Consider the following 25,314-nt stretch of genomic DNA (forward strand, 5'->3'; position numbering starts at 1 on the left):
CAGGGGGCAAATGACAAAGGCTAAAGACAGTCTAGAAATACAAAACTTCTTATGAAAAAGCAAGATTTTGAATGCGAGTGGTACAATCATCACAGGAATCATCACCACAGGACCACTGTGGGACTGCCACAGCTACAAGCATGCCTCTTACTGTCCCCGCCTTCCTGAAGGTCTCTTTCTTTCCTTGCCTGCTCCAATACCCCCAGCTTTCCCTCTCTTCCACCTACCTGATTCTTCCAGGACCTTATGACCTGTCAGCTAACCATCCAGGGCAACGTATGTCTTTTGGCTAGTTCTTTTTCTCTAAAAATAGTTCAAAAGAATGTATGCACGTTGCCTTAATTCTGTCGATAAGCTTATGAAAGAAAATAAGAAAGTAAATGTATCATTTACTCTTTTCTCTAGAGGTGTGTTTATAGTGAGTTGTCATTCTTAGCAATTAAAATTATTTACTTAAGTCCAATCATTAGCTAAAAATGTTAAAAAGGTACAATGTAAACATGCAGGCAATCCAGGTTTCACAGCCAATTTCTGTGAAAGAAAATGACCTTGAATAGGATACCTAGTTCCATTTACAAGAGCAGTCCCTAACTGCTACAGGGTAAAAGACCATCATCATTGCAACATCTGGTAGGAGAATGAAGCCTTAAGAAAGGTGTGTATCCATGAGATCCGTATACATTGTAGGTAGCAAGTCTAGAATAAGTAGAGTCTATAGAGAAAATCCAGAAGTATTCTGGTATTGTACTGCAGCAGAAATAGAAGTCTACAGGGAAAAGTAAGAAACAATCACCAGACAGTTGTTCGCTTTTGTAATCAAGGGATGTCATCTAGGAAAGCAGGGCCACTGGTTTGGGTACTGATTTGGGTACACCTGCCTAAAAGAAAAAACAATCCTCTTCTCTTAGGAAGGAAATCCAGGGGGTTACCAAAAAGGACCATTATAAGAAAAGTTACAGATGTAAAGCAGAAAAAAGTTGAAGATCAACATGTCTGCCCTGCTCTTTAGGTATCTGGAAATCAGAATGGAAACGCATAAAAGGTAGATGCAAGAACTTGCAATTTTGAGCTAATATAAAGGCAAGGCACAGGCAAGGAAGCATAAAGGCTGAAGTGTAAAAACTAATTTACAATTAGCAAGGAACACAAGTGGCAACACAGAAATGCTTCATATTAAGAGTAAGAAGAAAGGAAATAGACAACCTTAATGGGAAAGAAGAACAAGCAACTTGCTCTATGGAAGATTGAAATAATCAGTTCCTTTTGTCTATTGACTTCATAAAAATGGTGATATCTGGTAACAAACCTGATACAATATCTGATATGTATTAGAGCCTGAGGGTAAGTTAAATGTAGTGCGTCCTTAGAGAGCTAGATGAACAATCCATGAATTACCAGCGATCATTTTTGAAAACTGATTATCTTGAAAATTAGAGAATACCAGAGGGCTGCAATGGGGAAACAGAAAATATATCTTTAAAAAAGGCCAAAAAGGATGATCTGGGGAATCTGTATATCAGTGAAATTTATATTCCTACATGAATATTAGTACAAATTATTAAAAAGACAATTTATAAGCAATTAGAAGATATGAAATCTGTAAAACAAGAGCTAACATGAATTTGCCAAGAACATGCTTCTGTCAAAACCATACAATTTCCTCCTCTAACTGAACAGCTTGCCTAATGGTTGCAGCAATAGATATACTAACTCTCAATTGTAGTAAAGTTTATCAAAATGTTTTGGTGCTATCCCATGCTACATTTGCATTAGCAACCTCTAGATAATTAGTTATATCTGGGCAATGTGGTTCAAAATTAAAACTCAGTGTCCATATTAACATTGTATTATCAAGGTGGAAAGCAAGTAGTCATAATTCATTTAATTGATAGCTTAGAAAACAGAATAGAATATATCATATGTAATTTGCAAAGGCCAAGTTAAGTCAAAAGCACTTTGCAAGCCAAAAATTAGAAGTCAGAATCGTCTGGGTAATTGGAGAAATGGTTTAAAAATCAACAATACATGAAAGTGCAAAATAATGTAAGAAATCAAATGAAGAAATACAAAAGGTGAAAAGAATAGCTAGGGAGCAATACAGTGGGAACAGATTTGGTGATTAGAATTATTGCAAACTAAATATGTATCAATACCGTAATACTGTAGGAAAAAAAAAAAGGCACTTTCAAACTGCATCAGCCTAATAAGATAATCACTGTTCTTGCAAAATTTGCCTTGTTATCGTTAGAAGATAGAACACTTAACTTAAGGACCAAATTTTCACAAATACATTCTTACACACCTGGAAAGTGCATACCAAGCATGGGAAACAACACACATCTTTCTTGGGATATCTATTTACTTGCCTGCAGCATCCCTGTTAGTTCTTATATGTATGTACATTACATGTAAATAGTAAATTACTGTTTTGAAAATTTGTCCCTGGATGTTCATAAGAAAATCCTTCGAAATAAAATTTTTATCTACATTTTCCTCAGCCATAACTGTTTCAATTTAATATTTGAAGATACTACTTCAATATTTATACTTTCAGTTTCTTAATGCATACTTCAGGTTCCTACTTCTTACATTCTCTATCATGTTTTAATGGTTGTAGTAAATAAGAACAGGAAGCACTCCGTAGGTGTTCAAATAAACAACTGTTGACATGAAAATCAAAACTTGAAATTAATATACTAGATACTAATTAGCATAACAGAAATTTACTATAAAAGACTTTTCTCAAACCAAGGTATATCAGTTGATATATAGTAGCACATAATCCTGTCAGAGTCTTACCATTAATTACTGGGGTATAAACAACAATTCCAACTAAGTTAGGATCAGATACAGTTGTGTCCAGAATAAGGCCACCAATACTGAAAACAAAGTACAATATTTAGAATAAGCCAAGCAGTTACATTAATTAGTATTTAAAAACTTTTTTAGCAAGCTGTCTTAGAATATCTTTCAAGACACAATTTTCGTCTCAATTCATCTCCCCCCCCCCCCATGACCTCGTTCTGAGCTACAGACTAGTATTGCTACAGTTATTTATGTGTTAAAATTGACTTATTGTATAACAAAGACCATAGAACTTCAGCCAATCACTCCACTTTTAAGATTCATGGTTTTCATTTGACTAAACAATCTCTTAGCTCTGTGTGCAATTTTGACTGGAAATTGCAGGAGATGAGTAGCCTTCATTTGATACGGCACACTTTGCTCCGTCGTTGCCACAGGCTACTGCTGCCTCCCCCACTCATTCCCACCTGCGACTTAACTTTGTAACTTCCTCATTTTGGGAAGATTAAAGTTTATTCACACTTTACATTCTAGAGGCCCCTTAAAAGTTTCTTTTAAGTACAATCAGGTGTTAAATAAGATATTCAGAGGCACAGGGTGACTATCAAGAGGAAGCAAGACAAATAGACTTACCTGCTTATAACCATGGCAGTTATAACAGGCTCCCATCCTGAATGGAGAACAGTTCTGGTAGCTGGGTGTTTGGCAGCTATGACAATCCCCATCGGAGTCAGAGCCAAAAAAAAGGCACCAACCAAAGGAGATACATAGTAATATGTCTCTAAAATAGTAATATAGAAAAAAAAAAAAAGCCCGTTTTACTTTCAAGACATTCCTATAAGTTTTTCTTAATTTAGAACTCTAAAATAAATTATAATCTACATTATATGCAATTGAGGAATTTTAATAGTCTTTATCACTACTGTACCTAAAGTTTCAACTACTGCACTAAACAAGATGGTTAACATCTGCCATCTGTGATCACTATCTCCCATCTTCTCAAGGACAGAACTACTTATGTAAAGTAGGAATTTCAAAGCGGATTTTTGTATGATGCTTTATGATAAAAATGCAATAAATGTGGAATAGAAAACATTATTTTGTAATATCTACTACAAAAAAAAGAACCTGAATATATTGAAAATGCATCTTGTTTATAAACAAATTCATAGCATATGTACACCCCCTTCTTTCCAAAGCACAGACAATATGGTAATCTTCCCAGAAATAGCATATCTAAAATTATGCAAGCACAATATGTAATATAGAGACATTTATATCAGCCGCTCAGTTGTTTTTTATAATGACTCTGATCCTGAAAATTCACAGCCACAATTCTGCTGCTTGCACCTATCCATCAGAACTGCATTACATTTCAAAGAAAAAGTTATCCTAATGCGGGGGGCGGGGGGAAGTATATATGTAAACTATGCAAACATTCCACTTTTACATATATTTAGTCTTACGAGAAATGTGGCCATGAGTTTAATGTTAAATACATTTTGTCTAAACTTTCAGAACTTGGACAAGTCTTATTGCAAAAGAAATTTTAAATTAACAGGTTGAAGTAGTTAATGTAGAACACACAAACACCTTGCCAAAGAAGAATATTTAGTATACAAAAAAGTATTTTCACCCATGTTTTATGGCTTATTACAAAGGCTGCAAATTCAAGCAATTACTACTTCGATATTATCTTGGTGAAGCTAAAATTACTCCTGGAAGAATTGCTGCAGTGTCTTTAGAAGTTACTGACCTTCTGCATTGACTGGTAACAACCTCTGCAGCAAAGCCCACAGAAAAGATATTAAGATACCTTTCATTGTGTAAGCTAAAAGTAGAAAGCTATTAGAATGAGAATGAGACAAAGCCCAAAAGATAATTTTTTCCCTTCCCTTTCCAACTATTCTACAGCGTATTATCTCCTTCTTCCTTTGTGGTGCCTTTTTTCCTCCTTTCTCCTCTTCCTGTGAACTAAGAGGTGGGCCTAATGTAAAGAGTTCTTACTCAGAAGAGGACAGAGTACATGATTCTTTTATTTCATAATTATAGTTCTGTTTTATCCAACTTAATAAAAAGACAAAAATGTACTGATGTAAAGTTCTTGAACTACTTACTGCCCAGGTAAACGCATCCTTCCCTCCACTTGCAATGAAGAAAGATCCCTGTATGCACTACAGTTGGTCACACGGAAAGGCATCATTCATTCTACATCTATTTATTTAAAATTTTGAAACCTCCCTCCTTTTCCCCTCTGCTTTTTTCCCCCTCTCTCCCCCCCCCCCCCCCTCAATCATACTGTATTCCTGCTACTTTTTCTTTCTCCTTCTCTGTCTGTTCCTCTCATATAGAACCAAGGTAAGGCATTAGCATGTACCAGATGCCAAATAACTCATTTAAAGGTGTCTTTGCCACATTTTTGGAGAGGTTGCCAATTTTATTAAAAGGTGAAGTCTGCTGGTCAGCAAAGATCCTCTGTTGCAAACAAACACTGAACAGAAAAATACAGATGCAATGGTGAACATTACCCTAATTAATCACCATTTAAAAAAATTCTTTTACTTGTACATCAGCAATTAGCCCACTGTACTTTTTACTTCTACCAACACAGGAAAGGAAATTAAAGTTAAAAAAAGTATGCCTTTTACAATAATTTCTTTTTTAATCCCACTAACAATTTAAAGAACTTGTTAGAATGTGTTAATAAAAAAAGAGAGAGTATTTAACTATCTGGACCAGCCTCCAAGCTTGGAGACCTAGTCCAAGAATGTAGTCCAAGAATTACAAAGAACACTAAAAATAAGTAAAGTATATCATATAATTCCTTTCTTCTGGGAAAACAGGAAAAAAAAGCACACATAGATAAAACTGAAATCAGTCCAGCAAATGAACAATGAACACTAACCAAGAATTATTTAATAGGTAACTTCTAAATCAATAATAACTATATGTAAAATATGAAATATATATACACATATGTCATGCTGCCACAGAAATATTTTGTAAGAAGTTTAAAAAAATGCGGAAAAAAAAGAGAAGACAGTCTCGTTAGTGTATAATGATTCATGAATTATAACAAAAATAAATATAATTTATATCTGCAGTGCGACAGGACCATTTCAGAAAACAGCAAGTAGTCAGAAGCAAGGGCAGCTTTACAAATCTTAGAAAACATGACTAACCCATTGCTGATTGTCAAACCTTTCGTTAGTTGAATTCAACATATTTTAAGTGAGTTAACAGCAGCTACAGGAAAAAAGGAAATATGCATCCATAAAATGACACAACCTGTCATTTTTACAGCAAAGAAAGCAAAAGTTAGATGAACTTTCAAGAGGGTGAATATGTGTTTTATAGCAATAAAACCAAAGTGCATAGTGATATAAAAGATAATGACATGAAACAAAATGCAACCGGTGTTTTTTTACACACTAAGATAGCACTTTCAAGACTACTCAGCAGTGGCTTAGCTTTGTTCCTCTGAGTCAACTGCAAGTGAGAGGAATTAATTTTTTTGGCCTTATTGTTCAACATTTTAGTATGTCTAAATGTCTTAATTTCACCATGGAGAAAAGTACAAAACAGGTTTTATACCTGAGTCCTTTAAAGGGAGTTGGACATAAACTGTATTATAAAAGCTACACCATTGTTGCAATACTGCTGTTTCTTCTTGAAAAGAACAAAAGCCAGGAGTGGCTCTGAGGAGTGAGGGATCTCCAAGGAGAGGACACAGCCAGAACTTAGATTATTAAAAAAAAAAAAACTTCAGGTATGATAACACACTAGCACGTTGTTGGAATCCTCTGTTCTAAAATTCTAAAGGGAATGATGAATAAACAAATAAATAGGCCACCAACCATCCCCATACTGATAAACAAGGAGGAAATCAGGTATACATATTCATCTGTTTACAAATTTTAGACAAGACAACTGAAATTCACCCTGCCCAGGTTTTTTTAAGGCAAAGATGATCTAAAAATTAAGGCAAGGCAGGTGCTCCCTACCAGAACTTCTAATTCTACTGCCTGTCTATTAAGTTTAATTGAAAACAGAAGTATAGAAGCAATTAATAGTTTAGAATTATATTACAGAATCTGTCACAAGTGAGCAACAATAAACACCAGTTTCCTACCAGACCCATGAAACTACTCAGCTCCAGCCTTGGGAACAGAGTGCAGGACTTTTTTTCAGCTATGTGAAACTCTACTGTAGAACACCCTACTATAAGAATCTAAAAAGATGTTAACCTTGAGATGCATCTTTTAATAAAGGGTGGGCCATCTTCCTCTTCATACTTAACTCACAGAAGAAGAAAATGTATTCTACAATAGCTGGAGAATGGGAAGAGGGAATAAATGACTCCTCTTTAAGGGCTCACTTCACTCCATTTTTGATAGATTTATGTATGCAGGTAGCTTACATGATAAAAGGCATCTCAATCAACCTGGCTCTGCTATAGAATTTGTACCATCCAACAGTGGAAGATCAGCTCCTAAAAGCACTCAGCTCTTCAATGAACTTCTGACTGTAACCTTAAACTAAAAAAGGAAGGAGAGAAGAGGAAAGAGACAAGGTTTTCAACTGAGTCCTTACTGATCTTCATTTACTTTAAGCCCTCATGCCTTTAGTAAACAGTGAAACAAATTAATCTTCTGGTTCGCAGAACTCAGATGCTTAATGTTTTATTCCTTGTCCAGGGTATCTACTATGACATACTGTTCAGTGCAGCGTCACTGAAAACAATGCAGCCTCTACTAGGAATTAGAGGTGAATTGAAAATATACTACTTCAAACCAACTGTAGGAATCTGAAAATAATAATGTGAATCACACAGTTTGTCTTCGCAACCCACGTCCAACATCACAAGAGATAAGGGCATTTATTTAAGCCACATTCTGTGAGAAAAAAGGAAAGCTTTACAAGAAGTCTTCAGGTCATTACTGACAAATGACAAGCAACACGGACCTCCACATTTCATATACTGCGTTTTCCTATTCCAGAGCATTCCCCGTTTTCTGGTCGAGGAACCGGAGCGATGGTCCTGGGGAGCCCTCTAGTGCTCTCCCCCAGCTGTTTAACAACGATTCACAGATACAGCTCTTTTAAGGGCATTAAGGCAGAAGGAACATTTTGCTATTTAAGTCCCCATGTCTGATGGCTTTTCCATCATTTTTAAAACACTCAGATGCACTTCTAAGAAATTTATATATGATGGTGACCAAACAAGATGTTTAATTTGGCCCTAGCCTCGGTAAAAATGTTACAGTCCTTTTTCCTGGGTATACCCTTTCTCCCCTGGGTATGCCATGAAGCATCATATCAAACCAAAGGTTGAGCACAGGTGTACAGCTTTGTTACATACAAGCATAAAGCTTCTACACAAATTATTTCCCCCCCTTCCAGTCTCGTTATCTGAAAAAAACTCTTCCCATGCAGAGAGAAGCCAGAAACTTACTTTTGCTTCAGTACATTTCAGTAGTGAGGCTCATAAATCATAAGTGAAAATGGTTAATTCAGAATACAGTTCAGAGGTGAATCCCATCTGCTTCATTACTAGCCCATAAAATGTAGATTTCTTTATAACATTCCCATGGTACTTGTTACTCTAGCATTGAGAAAGCAGGGAAACAACAGAAAGAACAAAATAGTATCTGTGCTGGGTGAGGCCAAAGGTCACATCTAGTCCAGTATCCTGTGTCTGACTATGGTCAACAGTCCAGGCTTGTGGAAAGAAAAAAAGGACAAGTTTAGAGTGATGCTTGTTCCAGTGTGCTCTGCCAGCTTCTGCTGGTGTTTGCCTCAGGGATTTCATCACTCAAGTTTTTTTCTGCATCTGTCTGTTCAATACTCCTCAATGGATTCTTCTCTGATCAATTTATCCAAATAGTTTTCTAAAATCACTTTGGTCCTCTTAATATATCATGGCAGGAAGTTCCATATACCAGTCACATATTGTGTAAAAAAGTTTCTTTAACTTTTTTTTAACCTGTTGCCTATTTTTTTAATACCTCTTCCCTGCTATTCACAACTTTATATACCTCTCCTGAGCTGAAGCTACTCCATAATTTTATTCCTTGTTACTATTTCATAGTTCAAATACATGCATCTTGGAAACCACACATTTCCAAGGGCTTTGTGGTATGTTCTTACTCTAGAAATACTCTCTGTTTCCTACGAGAAAGAAATATAAAAACATTGAAAAAAAAATATAAAGAGCAGAAGCAGCCATTTTAGTGGTAACTAGATAATTACATACATCACCAAAAGAGAAGTATTTCCAGAAGACCACATAGAAAGAAAATTGGGAGTAACTCTTGAGCGCACTAATCCTTCCCCCTACACATGTGTGCAATCTGAAATTGCAGCGGCTGACTAAAATGTGACAGCTGTAAAAGTAGCAAAGGATCAGTTCAAACTGATCCCACTTCTTTCTTTATTCCTCTGAGATACATTAAGCCATATGTAACTAGAGATGTGAATTTATGGAAATGTGTGAAGGGAAGGAAGAAGCCCAAGTTTCTTTCCCCATCTTCTTTGGGAGGTTGAGTGGTTTTTGCTTGGGTTTTCTTAGATTAAAAAAAAGCATGGTTTAGGAGAAACTGAAATATTAGTAGTAACTAGTTACTCCTTTAAAAAAGGAAACATATCTGTAATTTATATAAAGCATAGGAAGCGGTACTAGATATAGTCACAAAATAATATATGTTGTTTATTTACAAATTACAATTATAACTACCATTAAAATCCAGCTACTATTAAAATACGTGTAACTACGTGTGCCTGTGGCCACAATTTAAAAAGAATGGTAAGGAGTAGAGGAAGCTGTTTAAAAACATTAAGACTCGTAATGAGTCATTTGGGTTCAACTCAGGCAATTATATAGAGAACATTACAATGCAAATACATAAGAAACTAATATTAGTAGGGAAAAGAGTTAGGAAACAAATGAAAAATCACTGGCCTATTCATTACAATGTAGTTGTAGTTACTTTGTAGTTTACAAAGAAAAATTTTAAAAACTAAACGAAGTTTGACCTATAGGGCATAAGTTTCTAAGAAACTTCCTTTGAAATACTTACTAGTTAACATTTAAAGCCTGAAGTTTAGCATTAAGTATTTTACATCAGAGACAGTCCTGACTAGAATAAATTTTAATCATAAACCTAGCCGCAAATCTAATCTCAGTATTAACCCAAATTTGGCAACCTCTTCCAACTCCACACCTACCCAGATAGCCAACATATGCCAATAATCCTAGCTAACTCTCTCCTGGCTAACTCCTTTCCACCTGGCTGGTACACCAACTTCCCTGGCATTTCACTGACTAGCATAAACCCTAATTTTGAACTGAAATCCAATCAAGCATATCAATTGTTGGGACCTGATATCTATTTTAAGCAGGATAACCCAGTGTTCCAGTCTCGTAAGGCTTTTGGGCATAGCAATAAATCTAGATAAACAGTCTCTAATGAGCTAAACTCTAATTATTATCCCAGTCCTAGCATTAGCTAGAGACACCAAATTTCATGAGAACAGAGGCTTTTGCTCTGTTCTTCTCATCAGGAGAAAAGAAAGAAAAGAGCTTAAAAAAATCTTTACTAATTTTCTTTTCACTGTAAGTTTATAAGGTTCCTTAAAAGAAGTATCTAAAGGAAGTATTTGAGAAATAAGTTATTCCAATATAAATTATTTAAATATAGTTACAATACAAACAATACAGTTTAAGGTTTTTTAGAAGTATAGAAAATAGAAAATATGGCTGTATTGTACACTGATACATTTAAGCTGACATGATGTTAACACTTTCCAAATATGAAAAATCATATACTGAAAACATAAAATTATCAGTTGAAAACTAAAAGACAAAATTGCAAGTCACACTAATGTAGCTTGAGTGTTATTATACCTTTCCTGACTGATGTTGTAATACTTACACAGAACAGAACAAATTTTTACATAAAACAGTTTGAACAATGAGCATAGACATAAAAGAATATATGTGGTGATATCAACATGTCTGGTAAAACAATTATGGACAACACAAAATTTGGCCTGTGGTATACTATGCTATAATTGTCTACAATTATGTCTTTTAAAATAGAATATACTTTAAATTGTTTCTATGGAAGGAGTCAGTTGCAGCAATAATTTATTTTTAAATATAGTTCTGAACATTATTCTCCTCCTGTGACAAAAATGTTTTCATACTTTTTGTTCCTTCACAGGGGAGATGAAGAAACAGGAAGAAAAAGACTGATTTTTGAGTTCCTCATTCTCATTTTCCAAGCTCACATCTCCTTTGTGACAAGCAAGCATTTAATTACATCAGCTACTATTTGAGCATGCTTCTAACAATAATAATTATAGGCATATTCATTTTTAGCAGACATTGTGATGATGAACCTTCTTCAGTGGTCTGTTCCTTTGAGAGTAGGATTTAGACAGTACAGGCCTTAGAAATCAGAAAAACAGTTTCAAAGGGACTATAGAAACATGCAAATCACTAGTAGAAGAGAGGAATTGCAGGCAGAAGAAAAAAGTAATTTGTAACAAAATTAGTTTGGAGTTGGTTTTGTGTAATTCACCTGTTCATATCTATTAGTGGAAAAATAAGCAGATGGTAAAAAACTGTCATCAAGAAGCCAGACAGAATTCATGCATGAAGCAGGATTAGATCATTGCCCTCTGTAGTCAGTAGTTGGAGAAGGCCTCTCCTTTGGTGCTTAGCTATTCAGAGTGCTTATACATCTTTATATCTTTCATGGCAGAAGTGCTGTTCAGAAGAAGGCTGCAGCTAAATTAGCAGATTCATGTTTGAAATATAGTCACCAAATTTAAAAGACAAAACAAAACAAAGAAAACAGAAGAGAGCAGGGCCATTATTTGGAGAAGCTGGAAGTGGTTACTTTGTTTACTGAAAAGCAGAAGGAAACGCTGATAAAATCAAGCACCAGCACAGGGAACAGGAGGGAGACATGGAAGTGTCACGCTGTGAGGGAAAAAAGAGATAGGAAAGAAATGAGGAAATCGGTATTGGAAGCTGGAGTAGGGGAGACGAGGAAACAACAAGGTATTGCAATGGGAGCTGGAAAGCACTTGGAAGGAATAAGAAGGAAATTCACAATAGTCTTTGCGTAACTCATTTAAAAGTCATAGCAATCACAAAGCACAAGTCTATCTAAAATTAGGCGCCACTTCTTTGAATACATACTTGCTGTAGACTTGCTATTGTTACTCAAATTACTTAAATTATTTTTATCTTTATTTCTGGGTATAGCTACAGCTCATGATATATTTGAATGGCGTCTAAAACCACACCTTGACAAAAAAATTCTCAAAGCAGAACTCCTCTCCCAGCAGCTTATCAAGATACTCAGTTCATCTCCTTCCCCTTAGTGCAAGGGGCAACAATTCAAAAGGGCCCTAGGAAGCAAATATTTGATTAGGGTGGGCATTCAAGAAAACCTGGATGAAGACAGCTTCCCTGCCTACCCCAAGAAAGCAGAGTAAATTCAGCAACTATAGTTTCTAATTCACATGTAGATTGACTGTGATACTTTGAGAGTCTTTCAGATATTAGTAGTTGTGCCAAGATTGTGGTTAGTGAGTTCTATCATCTTAGGGGAAAAAAAAGGAAAAAAAAGATCATGGCATAATGTTGCCACCCAAGATTTATCATTCAACAGTAAAAATGTTGACAAAAAAGTCAGTCAAACTAAAAGGTTTTCTAAACCTCTCCCTCCCTGCCTTCTCCACACCCTCCTAACCTAAAAGAGGTTCCTCGGTAGACATATACACTTAGAAACATACTTACCAAGGCAAGTATAAAGACCCTGACTTATCCATGCTAGTATAGCAAGAGTGATAAGATCTCCAAAACTTGCTGCTATAGGAGTGGCAACATTGTCAGGATTAATACCAGTCTTCTTTGATCCAACAATAACTCCAACCATTATTATACCTAGGTTCAACAAAGAAGACAGTACAGTAACCATACCTACTGTTGTAACTCCACAGAAAATTCCAAGATAATGGCAATTTCAAACTTGATAAATACAAAGTCAGTGCTTTTGTCCCAGGATTATTGTTCCTCCTACCTGACTGATGTCTGTTTTTTTAAGTTTTAGTAATTTTAAAAAATGAAGTGATATAGTAAAAAAAAAATACAGTAAACACACACACAAAAAATCAAGAACCTTCTGTACAATGAACTATTTTGCTAATGATTAGAATTAGCACTATTGAAATCGTAAATCAGCTGTGTCCTGAAGAAAAAAATATGCAGTGTATTATTTCTACACCCTATTAACTTTAGCTGACTGATATTTAAATTATGCTAGGCTGAAAACAACATAAGATTAAATACTTTGATATCTGATATTGTGCAAGATTTCCAGTCATGAATTTGGCACCAAACATCAAGCCACATCATAAATTAAAAACAAGACAACATATAAAAATGCTACTTGCTACACAGTTAAAAAAATTTAAATTAGGTATGTTGGTTTCTATTTTTTTTCTATAAAGAGCAACACTAACTTTTTAAGAGGCATTTTCCTGAAGAATGCAAGTGGTTGCTAAAAATAAAATGCACACTGTTATTAACAGTCTTCTTTGGCATAGCCTGAGTAATTTCCCTCTCATCACATAATACACATAAAAGCTTCAATTGTGTATACTCTTTTTTATGTTATTTTATAGAATTTTTGAAAAACTAGTATTATAATTTTCATGTAATACTAGCAATATTATGTATTGTAGGCTATATTATCAGTTCACTTTCAGAGAAACTGCCTAAAGTGTTACACTCCATGAAATTCTCAAAAGAAAGAACTGAAAGGATCCTGTAGGATCACGATATTTCAAAAGCACCTGTTTCACATGTAGGAGGATGAAGCTTAGAAAGCAATTTCCTATGCAGGGTCACCACCAGATGACAACAAACGTTTCTCTTCATGTCCGAATTATATATGAGAAGTGGAAAAAATGCAGTCGTGTTCCCCAGTTGTCTTGCTGCTCTTAATTCTGCGTGTGATCAAATTCAATGGCTTTGTAGTCACCAGAAAAAGTGTGTGCTCTTAATTCCATGCAAAACTTTAACAATTTTGTAATTTTCATATAAGTAAGCATATTAAATTAGTAAAAAAAGTTAAACATTTTACTTGACTTACTACTATACAAGACTACTATGTTTTTTCATTAAGAATATGTCACAAGTAGAGGTACTTTTTTCCATCCCTCATGTCCATTAGGTACCATCTTTTATAGTTAAATGTTTCCTGACAATTGGGAAGAGAAGATTAAATTCATCACACCATATGGCTCCAGACAGGAGTACTGTTTGTAGAGAGGGACTTGAACTTGGCACAAATCCTTCACGTAACAAGCCAATTTGTTCACTTCTGATACAAAGCAGAGCACAAACTAACATATAAGCAGCATGGACAACCAGGGAGTTTGGATACAGCTGAGCTATTATCTGGGGCTTACCTGAGCTTAATTACAAATAACTTCTATCTGTTTAGTATTAAGAACATATTTTGTACATTAATCAATATAGAAAGCAGGGGAAAAAAGTTCTCTATCATATTAGGTAAAATATAAAAAACATTCTTTTTGTTTTAGATATGCTCAGGAGGTCACGCAAATCGAACCTTTTCAAACAATATGACAGGAGAGGAATGCAACATGCAGGCCTGTATGGACATTGTGAAAGGACATCCTATCCTCAGCTGTGTTTCAGATGTATTATACCTTAATGGATTTAAATTTATAAGGAATAGCAACATAATATACATTCACCATCCACAGAAAATGAAATAACTGTTAAAAGTAACACACATACTCCTTTTACCTTGTAAAAGAGAAGCTATGAAGGCAGTTGCTACGCTGCTAGAACACAGAAGAATTGAATGATCAAAGCGGTATTTGCCCTCTGGAATCCAGCCCAATATAACTGCTGCCACTGCTGCCAGAAACCCAACTACTGTTGCCTGAACCTGGAAAAGAAAAAGACAGTGAACAATTCTTAAAATAATTGATATACTTGCAAGGACTACACAATCATTTTCTGTTATTCTTTCCTCCTATCTACATTTAATTGCAAGGTATAAAGGGAACATGCTCATCCACTTTGTAGTGACATTGATAACCTTGGATGATCAAGTAGAAAAAATCTTAGCCAGCAGAAAAGGCTTTACCAGCATTTCAGAGACTCAAGAATAACAAAAGTAAAATCAGGGAAAAGAGCTGAGGATATACCAGGAGCCAAAGCTGAAATGCCTGAAAAGGTTCCTAATGCCACTTAAAACAGTGAAGTTGCAGTATAAACATTCCACCTATTTTTTGAGCATGTTGTATTATAGCATATGAGCATGAAACAGTTCTTAATCTTAAGAAATAGTTGCTTTGGAGAACAAGCATTCCTCAGATGACCAGCTATTTAAAATATTGTTTATTGTCCAAAAGCTCCATCACATACATCCTTTAAACATTGAATCCAATGCAAATATGGTACTGAAAACATTTGAGAGGTCAAATTTAAAAGGTTTTGCCAAACCTGAAATTTTTCTCTGATCATCCTCAGATCCTCTCTCAGAAAAAATAAAAAGGAAATATCCTTGGTACAAGCATGAAGAATACTTTACCTCTTCCTCTGATAAATATAAACTCATATTTTTTTAGAGAACTACACTGTTCAAAAAATATCAGTCATGCAAACTTTATATGTTAAGTATGAGCCAGTGTAGTAGAGCTAGTTTCCCATTAACACTGTCCATCTCCATACTTACCAACGTTTCTGATGGACTTTTTCAATAACTTTGCTTACTTACAAGAGTTAATCAAAGTAAGTCCATCATATTTACCTGTTTTAAGGCCAAATTGCCAATTATTAGGTTCCATTTCTCAATGGGAGAATCCATTTTTCCAATATTTACCTGTCAAAGTTACAAAAGAATTTCAGACATTTGTGTCTAAAATTGTGTTACTTGAAAATACACCAACGCAGAAACCCACAAATAACTCATACCAAAAAAAAAAGACATTTTGAAAGCAAGCTAAAACCAAGTTATACTTTTCTCAAGTCAAGCAGTGCTGTTGATTTTAAATTGTACTTACGGTATCTATCCAAAAGTAGCTAAACTTGATGTCGTTTTACATAGTAACTTGCTTAACATTAGCTTCCTGTGCAAGATATACTGGTCATCCCACATTCCAGGAATGTCCAAGCACCACCAGTGATTAGATTAGTGGCTGGAAGAGAAACTTACCAGTGTTCAGTCACTTTAGACTGAACTTGTTTCTATGGCCCTTAAATTCTATGAGACAATAGAAAGATGTGTAGGTATGTGTGTGTGGACACACACACTGTCATGGAAGTGTGTTAATTGACTGCAATTACCTGCACAGAGAAACTGCAAGTACTTACAGAAGATCAGAAACCACATCTAATACTGTTTAGTATTCTAACTTTTTATTTATATAATACAGCTAGAGGCTTATGATGCTGTAAATGATAGAAGTCCAGTCCTAATGCAGTAGCTGGAAAGACAGCAAATTAATTATTCTCAGAAATGAAAAAGTATATACATACTCTTTTATAATGTATTTCCTACTTTTACTTATTTTTTTGAGTTAGAGGACAAGATCTGAAGGACAGTATATACTACTGCAGTATGACTATATTTAAAATAACTCTCTTTTTGAGATAACTGAGCACTTTTTTACATTGAGCGTAAATTTTAGTGTTTTTTCCCCATAGAATACTAATTTATAAGATAACATATCTCTCAATATACAGAAAATCTTAATGCATATTTTTTTCCTCTTTGATAACTTCTTTCCAGTTGGTTTTACTTCCGTTTCTTTTGTACTTTGTTCCATTTTGTAATAGTAGTGACTTGCGAGGAACAAAGTATTAAAAGAAATGCTAACTTTAAAACTTAGAAACATAAGAAGACACTTTATCTCAATCTACACTATAAATATTTTATAGTGTTCAAAATACAGTCAATGCTCCACAAAGACACGCATTAAATTTAAATATTACAGCAATATTTAGGAAAGGGCAGATAAGAATCCCCTTTGCATCCTTCTTAAATATATATGCTAAAAAAATGAAATGGCAGGCTATGGAGAGCTTCACTCTTTTTCTCCTTTGAAGAAGTTTTTGAAAAGTATCCCAAAAATCCTTGTTAAAACAGTAATCTTGCAAAATGCTTAATTCAGCCTAAAAGTGACCTGCTGCCAAATGGCATAGTTGTTCCCTCCCCTACTATCAGCTACACATTCACATTTTCTTTCTTGAACCAGATCTACCAACTCCATGAGTGAGTTCACAGCAACATAAATTTGCTTGCTCATTTGATGGAAAATGCTATTTTTCACAGAGCAAAAAGGGGTTATCTTCTACAAAATGATCTGATCCATCATATGCAATCATGTAACCATGCACAAATGCTCTTAGGGTTTGGAAGGGAGAAAAAGAGCAGGATGACTCCTTCCAGCTGCAGATTTCCATAAAGTAAGATGAAGTTTTATTGTGATACTGTGGAATAGATGGACCTAAACAAAAAGTTTGTAAAGTCATACTGCTAATGCCTAACCCTGATAACACACAGTCAAAACAAGCGCTTGCATGACTTTACAGGGATGACTGGATGAGTGGTGCTTTGGGTTTAGGTTGTTTTTTTCTTACTTCCTCTTAAAAAAAAAGAAAAATGAATAGGGAGAAAAGGCAGCAGTGTGAATCACGACAATGAGAGTGACTCAAACTACAGAACAAAGCTGAAGAATACAAAACACATAATATAAATATTGTGCTTGGGCATTTGACCTAAGTATACCTCACACAGTTATGCCAGCACAGCAGTGGCGGGGAGGGAGAACAGTTTACATGAACACTAACATAAAAGAGAAGCACAAGTTATGCCCTGAGGTAGATTAAAAACACAGTCTTGAGACAGATTTAGTGAAATGATTGTGAAAAGTCATTTAGTGAAAGTGGATGAGAAACTGTAAGTGACCAGTAACAAGCAGCTAAAATAGGAATTTGGGCAACAAGATGACTGAATGTGATCAGGAAAAACTTGAAACCCAGTGTATTATGGTTAACAGAAACTTGCTAACACGACAGTACTTTTTGGCTGGCTACTTAGTTACAATGGAGTAAAGATAGTTTACAGGCCCAACAGCATAGACGTGTCTACAAATTCAGTGGCAATTATAAGCTAACGGAGCAAGAACGTTATGGATTAGCTCCAATGCTGAACTCATCAGAAATTTCCTCCTCAAAGCTATTCACAGAGCACAGTCCTGCATTTACTGTAAAGACAGTATCTGGTGGGGAGATATTCCAAATTCAGGTCAGAGAAAGGAAGATCAATCATACAAGTGCTTCCAAATAATTGTTTAGATATGCCCTGAATTAATATACTCCAATTTTCACCTAGGATGAGAATGACAGAACCAAAGATTGGATGGCTAAAGAGCGTAGGGGGTCAATGAAATCAATGTGAAGGGTACAAAGGTCAGAATAACCTCTTTGACAGAGGTCTGAGAGAACTGGCATGTCAATTACAGGTCCAGTAGTAAGTGTTTTGATTAAACTCTCCAGTAAGGAATGATACACTATGACACAGCACCTGTTTTTAAAACCTGGGGGAAGGAGAGCAATCAAGGCAACTGTCCTGGAGTTTAACTTCGTATCTGGCAACTAAACCCAAGCTGTGTGCTGTAAGAAGTTACATGTAACTAACCATTAGCATTACTGAGTTCTTGTGGGGTTTTTCTGAGGTGGTTTTTTTTGCCTTTGCGGTAGGCAAAGGGATGCAAATGGCTATCCACCAGCTCGCAGAGCTGTGCACATTGCAACTGATGTTGAGCATGAAAAAACATGCATAAGAGAAAGCTGGAAGGTTCTTTGCAAGATAAAAGGCATTTTTTCTGTTTTTTCGCATATAAAAACTAAGTATAATATTGTTAGCATTATCCTGATAATGAATGATATAAACTGTTCTTATTTTGTACGATATTGTTCTCTCAAACCTCCACTGTGTTGTGGACATACGCATACACACACACTCTACAGCATTTACTGATGAGCTAGAACAAATTAGAACCAGCTAGAACAAATTAGAGCCACCCCTGGCAAAAGAGAGAACGTTCACCAAGCCATGACAAACCTCTACCTGCTCCCCATGAAGGGTGTCCAATGAACTTACAATATGACTAGGGAAGTTCCAGAAAGTATTTCAATCACCTGTGCAGCTTAGCCCAGGGTCTGTCACGATTCTTGACGAAAACAGGTCATACAAGGAAATCAGAGGCATCAGAAAACAAACAAACAACCCCCCCCAAGTCTGTTAATGCAAAGCTAGGAAATAGCTTGGTGCCAGAGGTGCTGTGACCGTGACATCAGGCAATGCCAAAGAATTTGGAAGTCCCACACACCACATAGCACTGTCTGAAGAAATGTGTATTTCACTGATTTCTTCTCAGCCAGTTAATTAACCTTCATGGTGGAAGGATGCGAATAGAGTCCTAATCCTAACCTGATTTGGCCAAGACAGACATATGACAATTTCTGGGGTGAAAGGAAGCATTCATGACATGCTAGAGTAAAAACTTCTGAATCATCAGCTGATTTATGTCTTGGTGAGACTTAATGACAGTGGTAAGTGGCACTGGTAACACTCCTCAAACTAAGCCCTCTCAGCATGGGCTGGTAGGAGCTTGGACTTCAAATGGCCAAACTGTCTCTGAAAAATCGTATTCAAGACATCAACAGATCATGTAATCACACGGTTACTGGGATACTCTTAAGAGTGCCATTTTGGGCTGAGGGGAGCAGCCTGAACCTCATGATGCCAAATTTAGTTAACTACTGAACATGCAGCCAGTGTTGTTGAAACTCCAGTAACCTTTATCTGTCTGTGTGAGAGGGAACTCAACTCCTTGACTTTTGGTAATGGTTGATGGATAATATGAGCCGAGGTCAGGATTCCCTGAAAAAGGAAAAAGGGAACCCTTTTCCAAATGTCCCCTGAGAGCTGTGAGGTTCACAAATGAGATGCCATTAGTGAGGATGGGGAAATCAGCCATTGGTTGGACCAGAAGGCAAGGTCATAAGCTCAACTGAGACAACGAATTAAAGATTCTGACCCTCTTTTTTTAAGCCTTCAGTAAGGCACCAGTAGATCTTGGACTTGGTGTATTTTTCACTATGCAGTACAGTCTTCAGGCCATGAACTGTACCAGTCAGGAACAAATTAAGCAACAGATCAACACCAAAAAAAAGTAAGGTAAAAGACAAAAGTATTCATGCCTGACAGTAAAGGCAGTAAGGTTTAAACACAAAATATCATTAAGAAACAGCAAGAATACTCAGAAAAGGCAAAGCATTAAAATAAATGAGAAAATATGACAGAATAATTAATGCTGCTGTTGACAAAGATACAACAAAACATGTCAATTCTTATGCATGAAAGAATGGATATGGGGCAAAAGTAATCAGTTTCTATAATGGGCATGACACAAGTAAACCTTCATAGGACTGCTAAGGCTACGTGCATCACGGTGTGCAATTGGGCAATAACTCAATATAATGTGGCAATGAAATTTATTAATGACAGAAAGCTGAGAGAATTTGTCAATATAAAGCATTGTAATATCGTACAAAAACTGGATGACCTTGAGGATTATAGCAATGAAAACAGATTAAATTCAACAGTAGAAATGCAAGGTGATGCACTTACGGTCTAATAATATTTCTGCCAGAAGATGGGAGTGACAGCTGGAAATAACACAAAAGGAGAAATACTAGGATACTGTCATTGGTCACAAAATGACTGCAAGGTCTAAATCTGACACTGATAAGAAAATAAGCACATATAAACTTAGAAAGTTTCAAGAGCAATTTTCAAGAGAAATAAGGTAGTGCTATTCTACAAAGCCATAATGAGGTCTCATCCAGAGTTATATACACCTTTGACCAAACATTTTCTAGAAAGATTCATTCAAGCAGGAACAGGCAGAGAGAGAGGGCCTTTCTGGAGAAAGGAAAAATTATCTTACAAAAGAGAAACACTGCATAAGCCAGTGTCATACATACCCAGTTCAGGTACCAGAAAGAGTTTAGCCACATTATTAGAACATTCTGTTTGCAACAGTTAGCCACACACACAGAAAAGATATATGGTAATTTGGCTTGCTTAGGCTAAAAAAATGAAGGGATGAAACATCTTCTGAGATGTAGAAAAGAACTATGACAAATACATAAGAAGACGTACAGAAAACCTAGTTATGCTATGTTAGAGTGTTGACACACACAAAAAAATAAGCACACACAAAAAACCCCACCACAACAAAACCAAAAAGGAGTAAAATTATTTAGGCAGAAAGCTACAAAAGAGTTTCTTACAGTTTGATCAACAAAGATCTGGAGTAGCAATGGGAGCAATGCTTCATTTTTGGTGCCACACAAATGGTCGTTAGAAAAATGTGTTCAAAATGTACACATTTTGCTAGCCTATTCAAACCCCACTGAGGCCAGAGAGATCTGTCAACCTTACAGAAAACACATGTAAATCTCAAAAATCTTCTTTATCTGTTCTGACTGATGACGTAGAAGAGACCTTTGAAAAGAAGTAAAGTTTGATGTGTGGAGATTAGAAGAGGGTTAACCTTTTAACTTTGCCAGTTTAATAACAGATTTAAAGAGTCCCTGTAACAGCCAGATTAAGCCATAAACATAAAACACTTCTCTTCCAAAGATTTATTTTCCTTTTGAAATATTTACAACATGTATCTGGAGAATGAAGAGGAAGAGAAAGTTACTCACAGCAGTTGACAGCCGGGATGCCAAGGTCATTTCCAAATTTCCTTTGAGACCAAGAAGTGCAGGAACCAAGATAAAAACTTCAGTAACATTCTTGAACACATCCCAGTGCTATTTAAAGGATATAGTGGGAAAAATTCAATTGAAAAATTCTCTTTACACCATCAGCAAAGTATTCAAAAAATTCTGAAACTCATAACTTAAGCCTCTAAAAAAATCAATATTTTTATATTAGACCTAAAAGTCTAAAGGCAGAACTGTTATCTATCTAGATAAAATAGATTTATTTATGACTGCATATTACTACTTCAAAGATGAGAATACCAAAAGTAAGAGATACAAAACTTGGCCTAAAAACAAACCTAGTTAAGACAAGATGTTATTAATCTGAAGGGTGTTTTTTTTTTTTGTAATGACTTTAAAATAGTACCAGGTGCTGTGACTGCTGTTGAATTCTGCTCTTAATTCACAATAATATTTTAATCTTTTCCCTTCCAGCTGTGTAGAAACCTCACATAAAAACAGCAAAGAATTAATTGTCAAATGGACAGAGCCTGTAAGTGAAAAAAGCTTCTCTTCATTCTTTTACTTGTAAGTGTGAAATTTAGAAGAGTACAATTCTCCAAAACCTAGATTTTATAAATCAAATACAAACTCTCCCATAATGTTGTGTGCTGAGTTGTCAGCACAGAAATGCTATGCTACTTTATATTTCTGTCAATGCATGTATTTAATTTGTAATCATCAACATTAACAAAAATAAAATAAGAAAACTGTAAAATGTCTTTGTATTCAGGGTTTTGTAATGATTTAAATTATTACTTTAATTTTTAAAATTATTCAGTTCTCAAAGGTAAACAAAATCTGAGAATTTCCTATATGTGAAGTTACATATGTATTTACTACTGGGAAAGAATAACCATGAAATGGTTTGTAAAAAAACAAGCTTAGAAGGCTTTGTTGTCTTCAAATTTTAATTTTCAAAACATGTTCTGTCACATTTCAATGTTCGGCTGACATCACAGTTTAATGCTTAGTTTAAGGTGAAAAAAAGGTAATACTGACACTAGCTATTTATTTTTGCCTTTACATCAAACCTCTCTCACACATGGTGAGCTGGACTGGGAAACCAATAAAGATTAAAAGTAATATAGAAGGAAAAATCAAGACACATCTCAATCCAGCTCAGAAAACAGCTACACAAACACTTACATTCCCTGAAGGTAAGGAAGGCAAAGTGAAACACTGGGTTGGAAGCCAGTAATGGCAGTAGGCATAACTGCCTCTTTTGGCTAACCGTTAGGCTGTATCATGAAGTACATTATATATTAAGAGAATACAAACAAAGCCTCTGTACAAAGAATAAATTGGTAAGATGTGAATGAACAAAGCACAAGATTGATGTAAAACAGTGCAAGGAAGCAGTAAAGTTTGCATGTCAAATTTTATTTTCCTTTTTCTTGATGTATAAAAGTGTCTTTTCTTTGCAATTGATTGAAGTCCAATCTTCCTTTACTCTCTCAAGATTTTGAGTGACAAAGATGGTCCACTCTTTCTCCTCTTTAAATTAACTTTGTAAACTCTTTAAGTGCAGCTAAAGAAAACCCTAAAGCTGAATTAAAAAAAAACAAAATTAAAAGCAGATTAATTTCTCTGCTGTCTTTCAGTTTGAATAATGTAGTTATTTAATATTTTTTTAATAATTTTTTGTGAATCTACTCATACAGGAAGAGAGAATCCATGAGGTTTGCATTTATAAGAAATTTCTGTTTTTTAAAAAACAGATACTAGATAGGAAATAAAAGAAAATATAGCCTTCAAAACACAAGGAGAAGCCAAGAAAATAGGCTAGCCCAATAAACCTTTCTTAACTGTTACTTTCTCCAGAATTTTCTTCAAATATCACTGCACAAAGAATTACTGCACAAAGAATTATTTCATGGGCAACTGTCACTTTTAACTCCACTGAAATTCTGCTGACATCTGCAACTGTGTTAAGCTAGAAACCAGTCCTAAAAATGTTCCATATCAGTAGGGTCTTAGTGATATAATACTCCAAAACAGGTTTTAAAAATATTATTAAACTTAAATCTTAAAATGCAGAGAAAGTTCTATTTTATCTTAACCCTGAATAATTATCATCAGTACACCTAGTGTTACATAACAAAGTCACATACACCTGAATATTCAAAAAAGCTTTCAGTCACTTCATATGAATTTCATATAACATATGAATGTAATACACATTTTCATAAATCACTTGCATTATCATGGACAGAATCTACAGAGTCTTTCAGAAATTGCATAGACTCGAAGCACAAAAGGAGATAAGATAATGCAATAAATTCTTCTAATCTTTTTAAACTCCTATGTATTGCGGCATCACAGTTAATTACAACTTCCACTTGACTACATATACATTTACTAGTGTCAACAGAATTTTGCATCATTACTATATTTCTCTTGTCAGCTAAAGAAATAACACTTACCAAGACTCAAATGACCCCAGATTAAATATTGGAACTGGTTAAGATGAGGTTTGGGAAAAAGGAGTTCATAGTAGCAGAACCATACACAGGCCTAATTACTCCTCAATATTGTAAACATTTACAATACCATGCATTAGAATTACAAACCCCACAGACTGTTAAAAAAAAATCTTCCAAAGCAAATACCAACCTGTACAATATCCAAAACCATGCCAGCAGAAACTGTTCCAAATCCTGCTAGCAAAAAAGGTACGAGTATCTGTAATGCCATAATACTACTAGATTCTTTGGGTTGTTTTCTACTCCCTTCCACAATGATATCTTCATTACTGTCACTAGATAGGTTGTCTTCCTGCAACATGGCTTCTGTTTCTGAAGTGTCCATTCCATCACAGTAATTATAACTGGTAAAATCATCATATTTAGGGCTACAGCTAGATGGACTGTGTCCATTACTACCATGAAAACTTGGTTCTGAGAAGTGATGGTACTCTGTGTGTTGTTCAGACCTAACATTAAAATTGTGTCCTGCCTGTTGTAATCCATCTTGCCAGACACCATTCACTTTTTTGTGTCTTTCATCCTGGTTTATTTGGTAAACAACAGGAACCATACTCAAAAGCAGTCTCAAAAATTTATCCGACTGAATTGTATTAAGATTTATGGTCCAGTTTACAAAACCTTCTCTGTCATGAACTTTGCTATTTGTTTTGGAGATGGTAGATCTGCCTTTACAGTTAGTCATAGTGCTACAGAAGTACAGGTTGAAAAGCACTTTGTTCTTCAGATGTCAGTGAAAAATCTTGTAGATGAGTCATCAAGTGCCACACTCGATGATTTTAAAACAGATAAACTAAAATGATCCTTTTTTGCATGCAAAAATGTTTTTTCATTGATCTCAGATCTTCAACAATTCCATAAGCAATACTGGATCTGCAAAAAAGTAAAAAGTATATATTCAAGCAAGCTTTAAAATATTTTAATTCTACAGAAGACATAAGATACTGGTTTAAATTTTCAGATCACCCAGTATCTTTCCAAATGAAGTACTTGTAGAAATGCCAATGTCCTACAACATTCAACTGCCTAAATTGAAAGAAATTAGAAAGTAAAAAGGGAAAGTTGGTGGGTGAGGCAATTTCACAAACTGGTGTATTTTCCAGTGAAAGAGAAAGAAAGAAA

The 25,314-nt window shown here is 35.2% G+C and overlaps 1 protein-coding gene across 1 annotated transcript in view; it reads right to left on the reverse strand.

Moving 5' to 3' along the window:
• SLC41A2 (solute carrier family 41 (magnesium transporter), member 2) overlaps positions 1-25,067 on the reverse strand; it is a 50,119-nt gene extending 25,052 nt beyond the window's left edge. Inside the window, exons 1-7 of the mRNA XM_010289032.1 lie at positions 24,323-25,067; positions 21,647-21,754; positions 15,672-15,743; positions 14,660-14,804; positions 12,620-12,766; positions 3,439-3,586; positions 2,800-2,879 (exon numbers count right to left, since the gene is read on the reverse strand). Coding sequence (XP_010287334.1) covers positions 2,800-2,879; positions 3,439-3,586; positions 12,620-12,766; positions 14,660-14,804; positions 15,672-15,743; positions 21,647-21,754; positions 24,323-24,877 — 1,255 coding nt within the window. The 5' untranslated portion in view covers positions 24,878-25,067. The remainder of the gene's footprint in view (positions 1-2,799; positions 2,880-3,438; positions 3,587-12,619; positions 12,767-14,659; positions 14,805-15,671; positions 15,744-21,646; positions 21,755-24,322) is intronic.
• Positions 25,068-25,314: the final 247 nt, after the last annotated feature.

The sequence above is a fragment of the Phaethon lepturus genome, unplaced genomic scaffold (assembly GCF_000687285.1).
Source record: "Phaethon lepturus isolate BGI_N335 unplaced genomic scaffold, ASM68728v1 scaffold10586, whole genome shotgun sequence".
Taxonomy (NCBI): Eukaryota; Metazoa; Chordata; class Aves; order Phaethontiformes; family Phaethontidae; genus Phaethon; species Phaethon lepturus.